This window comes from Bos mutus, chromosome 28 (genome assembly GCF_027580195.1).
Source record: "Bos mutus isolate GX-2022 chromosome 28, NWIPB_WYAK_1.1, whole genome shotgun sequence".
Classification (NCBI taxonomy): domain Eukaryota; kingdom Metazoa; phylum Chordata; class Mammalia; order Artiodactyla; family Bovidae; genus Bos; species Bos mutus.
The window spans coordinates 20995142-21008441 of record NC_091644.1 but is presented as its reverse complement, the minus strand read 5'-3'; the positions used below and the strand labels follow the sequence as shown (position 1 = coordinate 21008441).

Here is a 13300-nt window from a genome sequence, read left to right as displayed (position 1 = left end):
ACTTATTGCATGTTTATCTCTGTGCTAGAAGCCACAGAGATAAAATGAAAAGTACAGTTCTCTTTTGCAAGGTATTTATAGTCCAGAGAGAGGAACGTGCACCCTACTTAACAAAAGGACTAACAATCTTAATACATCTGTGAGACTTTCTCTGATTAACCTATTTTATTTTAGCGCTGATTTTATTCATTCTACAAACTCCATAAACTCCCTGGGGCTCCTAATGAAGCAATGTAAGTCTAAATAAGTAGACTACTGTGCTCAAATAGGATGGGAGATGCTCTGAATCTTGCCAGAGCCCAAGTACTCACTGCAGAGCGGAGTATGACCAGAAAGAGGTCTGAACATAATCCCTTCTAGATCTGTTGTCTTCTGGGACTACTGTGTCTTCTAAGAGCTGTTGAAGTCAAGAGGTTAAACATTTTATTCTCTAATTTGCACTGAGGAAGCAAAATCCTGAGCACACCTTAGTTTCTTGTTTACAGGTATCAGAAGGTAGGGGAAAAACTTCTCTGGTGTCCAGTGGCTTAGACTCTCAGCTTCCACTGCAGGGGGCACAGGGTCCATCCCTGTTCAGGGGATTAAAGTCCCACAAGGAAGCACACAGCCAAAAAAAAATTAGATAAGAAGGAAAGGGAAATGCAGCATTAGACTGTCAGAATTTCTAGCAATACACTTGTGATTTTGTCAATTTTAGATGATGGCCTGGGAAAGATACTGCCACTCATTATAAACCAAAAGGAATCTGATAATCAGGGATAACTAACAAAATTTTAAAGAAGACTCTATAAAAATTGCAAATGGTGGCTATGCCTGATATTAGGTGTTGGAATCCATAATATTATAAAAAGGGTTTGGGAAATGTCATTGTTTTGTTAACTTGCGACAAGTTCCAAAGGCACAGATGGCTTAAGAGTCTTGCTTTTTCCAATTATTAGTAAGACAGTCACCGAAAAACATGCGATCTGTTGACCAAGTCATTCTTTACATTAAAGGCTTGGCTTATTCATCCAATGCTTAAGCAAACTTATAAAAGTAATTCAAACCAATACCACTGCTTTTTATTATATTACTGTATTATTATTACTGCTTTTTTGATTAGCCTTGGTGGTAGTGAAGCCCTTATTGCCCAACTGGTACTGATTAAAAGCAAATCACTTCCAAAAGCCAAATATACATATATTCAATACATATATGAGCAAATATATATATTTGAGTACTTGTAAGGAATTAGTAGTTAGCAACTGGCTTAATAAGGAAAATAAAAGATTAAGGAACTGTGTATCTAGCTGTTTAAAAGTTGAATATTATTTCAATTAATTCAATCGTTTTAAAAACCATGAAAAATATATTTCCAAGTTGATAGAGAAAACTTTCAAATTAATTACTTGCACACTCATCAGCTTGTCTTTTTTTTGATGATTACAAATCAGCACTTTGCCAATTGCTGGGGTTAGATTTAAATACATCTTTACTCAGATAAGCACTCAATGTCACCACCCCCCAAACAAATAGGCCTTTAGCACCATCAGAAAACTAGCAGGGCACCTCGCATGAAAAGCAAACCCAAGTTTTTAATTCTATTTTACAAAATGTATATTACAATAATGTATACACAATTTTTAAAAATACAGAGCACTCACACCCATGTATTCTACCAAAGAAAAAAAGAAAGTCTACTTCATGCATGCACACACAGTACACTAAGCATAAACGCATTTACAAGACAGGAAGGCAGCTCTGTATTAAGCATACACAGGTAAGAGATACTGTAACTTCATCCTAACAGGACAGACTTACTAAGGTTAAGGAAGTGAGGACTAAACCTAAAGTATAACCCAATTCTATTTTTTCTTACATTGTTTTCCCTCAAAGTCGCCCAGAAAGGGGGGAATCAATCAAAACTATTCCAAGATGCATTAATGAAATCTACAACATAATAGGGAGGAAAAAAGTAAAGCAATAAAAGCATTGCGTCCCTAGGACTAGAGATGCGAAAAGTAACCTGGAAATTTCCTAATTTTATTCTAAGAATGTGTCCATCCTATGCCGCCGAGTGGGGAAGGCTACGGCTCCACAGCGCAGATCACTGGGCGTCTCATTCCGACCGGGCCGCGCGACCTAACTGGCCATCTGGAAGGGCTCAGGCTGGAAGCCGAAGAGCCTTTGGCCGTAGGGCTCGGTCTCTGCCGGCAGCTTCGCGCCCGCAAACGGAAGGTAGTGGTCTCGGCCGAAGTGCTCACAGTGGAGACTGACCCAGTCCCGTTCCGAGCCGAATCGTTCAGCCTCGGCCAGGATGCGGGTCAGAGCCATGATGTAGCTTAGCGCCATCTGCAGGGTCTCGTACTTGGACAACTTTTTATCCTGGCCCCACTGGGGCACCACCCTGCGCAAGCGGTCGAAGGCCGTGTTGAGCCCCTGCATGCGGCGGCGCTCGCGCGCGTTTGCCGCTAGGCGCCTGCGCGCCGCGCTCTCCAGTCGCCCGGCCCCGGCGCACGTGCCCGCGCACTCGGCTCCACCCGCGCAAGGGGGCGCGGCACGCGCTCCCGCCGCCGTGTTGCAGGGCTTGCAGGACTTCATTCCCCGCCGGCAGGAGGGAGGCGCCGAGCTCTCGGGTCCTTTCAAGAGTTGTGCGTGGCTGCTGTATGAACCCGCTCTGCAATTTGGCTCTTCCTAGCAAATAAGTCATACACAAAGCAACTACGTGGAATGGAAGTTTGCAGTGGGGAGTGCGGGGTTCCGCCTTGTGTCCTATTGGATAACCAGATAGATGTCTCTTCACTTGCCAAAATTTAGAGGAAATTGAGAGGTAAAAGAGAAAGTCATTTTCCCAGTGTTAAGTTGCAAAAGAGAAGGGAACTTTCCTGCAGCAGAATTGGTGTGGCTGGTTCGAGAAAGGTCTCTGGGAAAACCGGAGACTTCTGGAAGACAAAATCTTTTCCGAAGCTCAGATAGGAAAGGAGCGCTTCTTCCGCAGTAGCTGTGGGAGAGTGCTGGATCAATCTTTGAAGGAGGAGAATTTATAGCAGAAGGCTGAAGGAGGGAACAGGTGGTGGCAGGTGGGCGGGCGTCCCTCGGCTTCCATCTCAGCACCTTCCTACCCTGGGAACCGCAGGGGGGAAGGGGGACGACGCACAGCAAAATCCTGACATCACCGGCTTCGTCTGTTGGAAGTTTCTCCAAAGCTATGTCCAGCATTAACTAACACACCATCTGGAGTGGCCGGTCTGTGCCCAAAAGAATAACAGGGTGGGGGTGGGGGAGAATTTGGTTCATCTTTTTCCATATCAGTGTGCAGCTTACAGATCAAAAAATTGAACCATAGTTTTTAAATGATTAGAAATCACTTTGGTGATTAGGTTGGTTTTGTGTGAATATGTTGGTCTTGGATTTGTAAGATATATAGACGTTCAGTGATAGAAATTTTTGCTTTGTCAAGATGTGTGGCAATTTCTCACAATGCTGACTGAATATATTCTCATTTTATTTTAGTTATTAACTAAGTTGGGACAGACAGCAGGTCATAACATTATTTCAGACATGGAATTTTACTGTGCAAATAATTTGGCTGTTTTCTGAAGAATAATTTAGTATAGCATATCAAAAGATATTGGTGTGCTCACAGACACAGAAAACAAACTTGTGGTTACCAAAGGGGATGTGGAGGGTGATAAATTAGGAGTTTGGAATTAACATATACACACTATTATATATAAAACAGACAAATAACAAGGACCTACTGTATAGCACAGGGAACTTAGAATAATCTAAGTGGAAAAGAATCTGAAAAAGAATGTATATATACAAATATATATGAACTGAATTACTTTGCAGCACACGTAAAATTAACACATTATAAATTAACTATACTTCAATCAAAAATGGTTTAAAAAACAGATTAACATATATGTAAAAATGTATATTATTTTACTATATAATTGGATTGCATGAGTTTGGATACTTAGGCAAATTCAGAATTTATAGCACATTCCCCCAACACGGGTTTATAAATTTTTGGGGGATGTATATTGAGATGATAATTATTTCATTTGACTTTTAAATCTAATAAAACTAATCATGATGCACATATATATGCAAAATGAAAACATCTAAGTAGTTTGTGAAGTGTTTTTTTTTTTTTTTTTGCCCATGCCGTGTGGCATGTGGGATCTTAGTTCCCCAACCAGGGATGGACCAGGGATCAAACCCATGCCCTCTGCAGTGGAAGCGCAGAGTCTTAACCACTGGAACACCAGGGAATCTGATTTGTGAAGTTTTAAAAAATAATTCCTAATGGAAGACTTTTTCCCCCACCTCATAAAGTTGTAAGTATCTCATACTACTTCCCTGTTTCAGTTGTATCAATTGTCCTCAGAAACAATAATGAAACATGATTTCCACTCTTGCTAATGAGGAGCTGATTTGTAGAGAAATTGCTAACTTGATTCTCTTATCTCAGCTTCTTTCTAGCTCTTAAGGAAGAGTCAAGTGGCAAATAAACCAGTTTCAAATAGATTCAAGCCAGAATCATTTCTGAATTCTTTAGGAAGACCAAGTATGTTCTTTCTCCTTTTGAGATATGGATTATGTTGGCATTATTCTCATTTATTTTTGTTTAATCAAATTATTAACAAGTTCCCACAAATCAGGAGTCTTTTAACTGTGTCTTCTCTTACCATTGCTTGAGACTAAAACCCCTTTGTGACTGCCCTGACTCCAAGTCCTGTCTTCCCATAAATAGTTGATTAATCCCCAGCTGAAGCAATGACAATGAAATGAAGCTGAGTAACATGAAGACAATAGAATTCAATTGAACATTAATGATCTGCAACATGACAGATGTTGAACACAGACTTTTGCATGGAGCCACTCAGCTCTATTACTCTGATTCTTAACAGTCTTGGTCAGGAATAGCACTCCTATGACAGGAAAGACTGTGTTTAGTCATCAAAATGTCGAATACAATTCTCAGAGTTTTCATGGAAATCAGCCTGACTAATGCTATTATTTCTCATGTTCATTTATCTCATCCTTCCCCCAAGGAGCCTCCTCTATGCTACTCTTAGGAACTTTTCCCTTAAAAAACACTGTTTTGGACACTACTGACCAAAACGTTAATGAGATGTATGATTTTGCAGGCCATGTATTCAGGGTTGGTGATATAATTGCCTGTGCACCAAGAGAATTGTAAACACAACTTGAAGAGAAAAAGGAAGTCTGGCAGCATGCACACAGCTCAGCTATGCTGGAATATAAACTAACAGATACGTGACGTGAAATTGATCCAATAATAGCATTGCTGCAACAAAGGGCAGTAGAAAGTATACAGTCATTTATTTCTCAAATGTATTTTGAAGGACAATTTATTAGTACTACAAAGATGCTTCTGGGGAAAAAGAATTCTGCTGTCAGTAAATTTGGGAAACACATTTGCCATAACCTACTTAGAGAGTCATAAAGCAAAATTGCTATACTAAAATTTCTGAGCAGCGCTGGAGCAAAGAAACTTTCTGACTCCAGAGTTTCCTAAACCTTCTTGAACACAGAACCCTTTTTTCTACAAAGTTCTGTTAACAAAGTTCCTCAGAATACACGTTTTCAAACCTCCTCTAATACCTTCCATTTATTTTATAGAGGACTGAAATCCAGACACTAAACAATAGGTGCAAAGATGCTGAGCAACTTAACGACTGAATTAAAACAAGAAGTCACATCTCCTGTAGCCACTGATTTCAGAGGTTTTAAAACTAGAATCACTTAGTACAAGCTCCTCAGCTTATATTGGGGCAGTTGAAATCCACTAATGCTTTCCCAAAGTCAGCAGTCACTAGTAAAAGTTTCAGGAATAGAATTAGAAATTTTGTGCTTAAAGGATGGTGTCATTTATTTCATAACACTGGTATCTAGCACAGTGCCTAGAAAATAGCAAGTAATAAGCAACCCAGGCTGAATGGCTGAACAAAAGTTACTTAAATGATAGTTAGATAGATGCTAATCAGAATGAGTGCATTCCTGGTGAAAATGACTCTGACAAATAATTTACATTTCCTTACTTTGTAAAGATCACACACTAGATCCACATTTTAAATCCACAATTGATTCTTTCTTATCAAAAAACACATCCTTAGCCATTTAAGCCAAAAGAACATGCCTGTCAGACTAATATCTATTGTGTTTCTATACTGAGGGCATGATCTTACCAAGTGAATTGGCAGTTACTATATGTCTAGAGTTGGCCAGAAATCAAAACTGGCAGATGGAGATGAGACAGAGGGGATGATAGGAAGAGCTTATACCAGTAGGAGTAGAAAGCTAGGAGAAACATTGTTTTAAAAGTAAAAGATCAATGATTAGAAATTATTGTATAAAATGGATAGAATAGGTTAAAGGATAAACATTCTTTTATTACCCAAAATTATGTGTTAATTTTTTAAATAAACACTCTCCAAAGAGACATGCAATTAAAAGGAAGAGAGAAGAACACTTTTTCATTCTGAATTTGCAAACAAAATAAGGAAAATGAGGAACAGGGCTTCCTTCTGGAGAGAGTAGCAACTGGGGGACTTTGAGGCCCTGAAAAACTTCAGAGATGAGCCAGCAAAGGCTTAAACGGATGGTGAAGTTGAGGTCCACTTATATTTCAAAAAAAGATCAGAAGTGCAAGGTCTTCAAAATTCTTGTTATTTTATAAAGTGCTATGTAATTACCAAGGGCGGGGTGGGGGAAGCCTGCAAAAGGATTTATATGTTTAGAGAAAGGAAAGGAGAGGCAACGATTTACATCTCTGTCCTTTGTCTCTGAAAGATCCAGGGATGAGAAAACCCAGGTTTCTCATGGAGGGCAGAAACTAAGAAGGGGCAGAGACAAATCATGCGGCCAAAAGAGAGATTGAAAAAAAAAAAAATGGGATGCTCTGTCCTAGACTCCAGAAATGATCATTTACCTTCAGAAAATACAGGTTCACTAAATCACCAGCTGATTCTCCAACCCTCAGTTACTTTACACACTGTTTGAGAATTCTGGCTTGGGACCCTGACTTAGTTTCTAGTCGCCAGGAGCTGAATGACTTATAGGGTTTGGACTCTGGATGATGGATCTTAGCCTCCTCTTAGCTTCTTTGAAGTCAATTTAGAATCCTGGATCTCCTTTCAACTATGTGCTCTCACACAAATCACTTCTCTGATTTCTCCAAGTACAAAGTAGAATCATAATACGTACCTTACAGGGCAGCAGTGAGTATTAAATCAAGTCTTATGAAATAAAGAACTCTGCCTGGTCCCTAAGAAAGTCACTCTTTTGGGAGGCAGAGTGGGAGCGAGACTCAAGAGGGAGAGGATATGTGTATACACATAGCTGATTCACATTGTGTACAGCAGAAACTAACACAACACTGTAAAGCAATTATGCTCCAATAAGTAAATATTTTTTTTAAAAAAGGTCACTCTTTAAATGACAGCTAATACTACATATTCTGGATAGTTTTTACAAGTGATAACAAAAATGAACTAATCACTTTCTACAGCTTTTGATTTCAGTGAATAATTTTTTAACCCTTTACACATAAAGCTACAATTAAGCATGACGTGAATTCCAACTGTGTGATCTTGAACAATTTACCTAACCTCTCTAAGCCTTTTACCTTATCTGTGTTGTTGCTGTTGTTTAGTCACTAAATTGTGTCTGACTCTTTTGTGGCCCCATGGATTGTAGCCCACCAGGCTTCAACAACAACCTTGTCTGTAAGGAAGGTTAATAATAGAAAGATCTTACAGAATTGATATGACAATTGAGTTAGTTACCCTTTGTAATGTGCTTAGACCTATGCCTGGCATACAATTTAATGCGATATAGATGCTTGTTTAGATAAATAAAATCACTTCTTGCAGTTATCCAGGATGCAGACCAGCTACCTCTCCTTCTCTCATCTTTGCTTTATTTCCCTGATCTTCAGTGCTTGACCCACAGAGTGATCAGGGACAAGGAGAAGAAGGTAAATTCAAAGGAGTTCCTTCTGCCTTTCACATTGGAGCCAGCTAAGTTTGAATATCACAGACAGAAGCCAAAAAAATGCTCCCCAGGCCTTACTAGGTAGCAGATTTTGTGGTTTCATTGTAGTTTGAGGCTCAGTCTCTCACTGACAGACACATATTTTAAAGTGTTAACTTTCAGGAGATGCTCCACCTTTCCAGTGACTGAAATATTTGCATTCAGCCTTCCCAGGTGGCGGCACAGTGATAAAGAATCCACCACCTGCCAATGTAGGAGATGCAGGAGATTCAGATTCCATTGCTGGGTTGGGAAGATGCCCTGGAGAAGGAAATGGCAACGCAGTATTCTTGCCCGAGAAATTCCATGGACGGAGGAACCTGGCAGGCTACAGTCCATGTGGTCACAAAGAGTCGGATACGACTGATATGACAAACACAAAATATTTGCATTCACTTCCCCAGGTCCTTCCCTTCCTCGCACTGAGGTATTTGAGAAGACAAATCAATAATCATGATGCTTCTTTTCATGAATGCAGATGCAGAACCCAGAGAATCAGTTTCAGGGATGTGCTGGACTGTTCTGTGTTAAACTTGGCCAGGAAGCTATGTTTCTCATAATGCCTTTCCCTGTGTGATTCTGGGTTTGAGTTAGGCAAAAGTGAATCTGTATGAGCTTTGGGAGGCAGAAGTGAAGCCACCATGCTCTGAAGATCACTGTAGGTCAAAGGCTGTGAGAGATAGACACAAAGGTACCGGTAGATTCCAGCACCTCGCTCTTGTCTTTGCTCTTCCTCATTGTGTATCCAGTGCTCCCTCCTGATCGCCAGCAAGATCTCCTGATCTGCTGACCAAGAGCAGCCTCAGGCCTACAATCAGATGCTTCACGTGAACTCAGAGACGGTGGCCACGGAGAACTGACTTCTGCATCAGTGCTCCCACCTGGTCTTACTCCAGCAGCTAGAGGCACTTGGCTTCCAGACTCCCTTGCAAGCTCTGACTCATTCAGCCCAGCCAGGCTGCTTAACGACTGTTCTCTCATCCTCCAACAATCCTTTTTGGACTTTTACATCCCTAGCTCCTTCCCCAGTTGTGTAAGGCCTCATCCTTACAATAAATTTCTTCTTCCCTAACACAGTGGCTCTACTTTCCTAGGTGAATCTTGACTAATACAAGAAATCTTTCCTCTGACCACAGAGAGGCCATGGGACCTATCCCTCCTTCCCGTTGGAGACCCTCCAGGCCGGTGCCCCACTGTGTGTCCACCAGAATTAGAGCTTTTGACTCTTGGACAGTAATTACTATTTTCATCTGTTCAGCCCTGTACCACGCAACATTAAGAAAAAGGTAGTGTTCAGCCTAAAGGAATGTACATCTACTTGTGGAGATCCAATGCACATCAAGAAACTATCCTGAGGGACTTCTCTGTTAAGTGGTTAAGAATTCATCTTGCAGAGCAGGGGACACAAGTTCCGTCCCTGGTCGGGGAATTAAGATCCCATATGCTAAGGGGCAGCTAAGCCTGCCAGCTGCAACTGTTAAGCCTGCGGCTCAAGAGCCTTCAAGCCATAACTAGAGAGAAGCCTGCTCGCCACAAGCAAGAACCTGTGCAGCACAACTAAGACCTGTTGCAGCCAAATAAACAAAAACAAATATTAAAAAGAAATGAAAAGAGGGACTTCCCTGGTGGTTCAGTGGTTAAGACCCTGTGCTTCCACTGCAGGGGGCACAGGTTTGATCCCTGGTCTGGGAACTAAGATCCCACATGCTGTGTGGTGCAACCTAAATAAATAAAAATACTTTTAAAAAAAAAAAAGAAATGAAACTACACTGAGTAGTAAACCAGAGTCCTGCTCCCCAAGAAGGGCACAGGATAGTCCATTAGAGTTAGAGGAAATGATTAGAAATTTTGTTGACCCTCATTTTATGTCATTCTTTTCATTTCTATCTCCAGGTATGTTTTATAGAGTACAAATATAAATACATATATTTATACATGAGTATGTACTGATTTTTTAATTAATTACTTTATTTATTTTTAGCTGTGCTGGGTCTTCACTGCTGCTCAGGCTCTTGTCTAGTTGTGGCAGGCAGGGGTCACTCTCTAGTCGCCGTGCACAGGCTTCTCACGTTGCAGAGCATGGGCTCTAGAGCACAGGCTCAGTAGTTGTGGGACACAGGCTTAGTTGCTCAGAGGCAGGCAGGATCTTTCCAGATCAGGGATCAAACCCTTCTCTCCTGCATTGTCGGGCAGATTCTTTACCACTGAGCCACCAGGGAAGCCCGTGTGTAGGTGCATGCTCAGTCACTCAGTCACGTCTGACTCTGCAACCCCGTGGACTGTAGCCCACCAGGCTCCTCTGTCCATGGAATTTTCCAGGCAAGAATACTGGAGTGGGTTGCCATTTCCAGGGGCTCTTCCTGACCCAGAAATTGAACCTTTGTCTCCTGCATTGGCAGACGGATTCTTTACCACTGAGTCACTTGGAAAGACCACACCAATGGTTTTATTTTTACTGATAGGAACATGTGAGTGGGAAAATTGGGCTCATCCTTTTAGGCATGGGGTAGTACACAATTAGTACCATTAGGAGCTCAGAGCAGGGAGATGCCACTGTGCTCTGGAGATAAGGATTTCAGCTGGTGGCCACACCTCTCTGACATCACTTCTTACTGCTGCCCCTCAAAAGGCTGCTCCTCCTCCACTGCCCACTCACCCACACCTTGGGGCTTCTTCACGGGTTGCTCCCGCATTCACAAATGCCACTGTCCCAGACCTTCCCTGGCTGGCTCCATTGGATCATCCAGCTCCTGTTCTATCCATGTTGTATGTCCTTAGTTGTTTGTTTGGAAATTCCTGGAATTCAGGGGCTTCCTCTCTTCTGTTCCTAGTTGTATCTCAGTATTTAATGAATTGTGTCTAGCATATTATAGATGCTCAATAAATACTGGTTGAAGGAAACAAGGAGAAAAAGGGAGGAGGAAAAGGTGTATGGAAGGACCCCACACACAAAGGGAGAATAGACACTTTCCCCCTCGCATCACAGCCCTTTTTCCTCCTGCTAATAGGACTCTTTTGGGGGAAACTGTGCCGTCCAAATCCCATGGACGGAGGAGCCTGGTGGGCTGCTGTCTATGGGGTCGCACAGAGTCGGACACGACTGAAGCGACTTAGCAGCAGCAGCAGCAGTGCCGTCCAAAGGCAGGGACCACAGGCCTGCTGCTTTTGTTTCTGCTCTGAAATCGTGGTATCTGCTGTTTCACAGTGAGCAGGTGGCTTACTCCCCCAAAGGGTGGCTCTCACTGCAACCCAGCTTTCAGGCAGTACCTGAGTCAGCACAGAGTTAGAGCTCAGAAGCCCTTCTGGCCCAGACCAGCCGCTAATGCTGGCTCCCTGCCCCGGGGGAAGCGAATTTCTGTTGATTCCAGTTGGTGCCGATTTTTTGTTTCCTTGTGCAATTTCAGGACCTTGGCTGCACAAGTTATTCTAAATGTTCAGACCCCTGGGTCCTTGAATTTTGGCAGTATGTTCCTGTCTCTCCTCACCATCATGTTCGAGTCCTGCTTCCCTGCCTGCTTCTGACATCCCAAGTCGGGAGCAAAATGATATCATGCCTCGCTGACCAGACATCTGTACCCTAGATCCCTAGGCTTTAAGTGGAGTCCAACATTGGTAGCCATAATGATACATACTTTTTTCTATTCATCTGGCAACCATATACCAACTTATTCCATCGTTTCAAACTAATTTTCATTCATTTATTCAACATGTATTTATTGTACTTACTATGTGCAAGGTACTGTTGTAGGCCCTAGAAAGAACTGACGACATTAAAAAAATCTCTACATTCATGAATATTTAAAACTGGTTTTATTGCTATCTTTTTATAAAAAGAAAAAAGAGAAAGAAGTGGGGACATAATTCATAACAGTAGCAGTGTGTGTCTTCAGATGATGGTGGGTAGCATCACTGCTCTGGAGTCAAGGAGGTGACCCAGTTCAATCAAACTACCATGTCTGCTGCTGAGTTCCCATAAGCTAATTCCATCCTTTTCTGGTTTTATCCAAGACCTGCCTAGAGACAGACCTAGCTGCTTCCCCATGGTCTGATCCCAGGCCCTTTATCTACTGTGTGGGGAGGAGAGGAAGAGTGGGAGACAGACAAATGCAAGGCATTGGAGTCCTCAACCAGGAAGCTCCATGAGAGAAGGCTGTGAGTGCTAACTTATGACATGGAAACATGAAAACTGCAAAAAGTTGGTGGAGGTTTTGGTAAATTATGTGACGTCTAATAAGCTAAAGTAAGACCACTGATGATCTGAGAGGCTCCTGCAGAAGTGAGGATGGGTTGTGCCAAGAGAAGCTCTTTGGGAGGAGGCTGGTCATGCACTCTATGGCCAGAAAAGAAGAGAAATTGAACTGGTCCTAACAAGGTCTCATATCTTTAGCTCTGTTACAAAATTACCCACCCCTCGGTGACATCCTATGGAAACCTCCCTATTTGAGGAGGCTAGAAAAGGGGCTCTGATCTCATGCTCAGGGATTTTGGCCAGCTTCAAAGTTGTCACTGATAAATGGACCCAAACTGACATGTGGATCCTCAGAGGAAGCCTTTTTCAGAAGATGAGACCAGAGCCTTCCTAGTCTGAGTGTGTGTGTGTGTGTGTGTGTGTGTGCTCAGTTGTGTCCAACTCTTTGCCACCCCATGGACTATAGCTTGCTAAGCTCCTCTGTCTATGGGATTTTCCACACAAGAATACTGGAGTGGGTTGCTATTTTCTACTCCAGGGGATCTTCCTGACACAGGGATTGAACGCATGTCCCTTGTGTCTCCTGCATTGGCAGCCCTATTCTTTACCAACTGTGCCACCTGGAAAGCCCCTCCTAGCCTGAATTAGTGTCCAAATGTGGATCAGAGGCATGCAACCCATGGAAGAAGCCATTTCTAGTAATAACTGTAAGAAACCCATGGCTTGCTTCACTAGATGATTCACACAGCTGAGGTTATTTCAATTAATCACTGAAGGTAATGTTATAATTCATTTTTTTTTAATGTACTTAGCACAAATGTACAAGTTTGTGCAGCTTAGATGAGCCAGGGACCTTTTTTCAGAGACATTTTAGCACTTGAAAAATTAACACTCCAGTGTCACCTATTCTTAAGAAAGTGCACTTAGTCATTTTGTGTAGGCACAAATTTAAATCCCAAGTTACTAGACGTAGATGTAAATCACTTAGCCAAGGAGTAGGTCCAGCTGGCTGACCACCTGGCATGCACATCTCCATGCAACCTTATAGCTCTTGTGGCTGAAAAT

At 42.1% G+C, this 13300-nt stretch overlaps 1 protein-coding gene across 1 annotated transcript; it reads right to left on the bottom strand.

Moving 5' to 3' along the window:
- Positions 1–2121: 2121 nt before the first annotated feature.
- ATOH7 (atonal bHLH transcription factor 7) lies at positions 2122–2795 on the bottom strand. The gene has a single exon (XM_005907323.3). It carries the CDS (start codon positions 2578–2580, stop codon positions 2122–2124), a length of 459 nt encoding a protein of 152 aa, XP_005907385.1. The 5' UTR covers positions 2581–2795.
- Positions 2796–13300: the final 10505 nt, after the last annotated feature.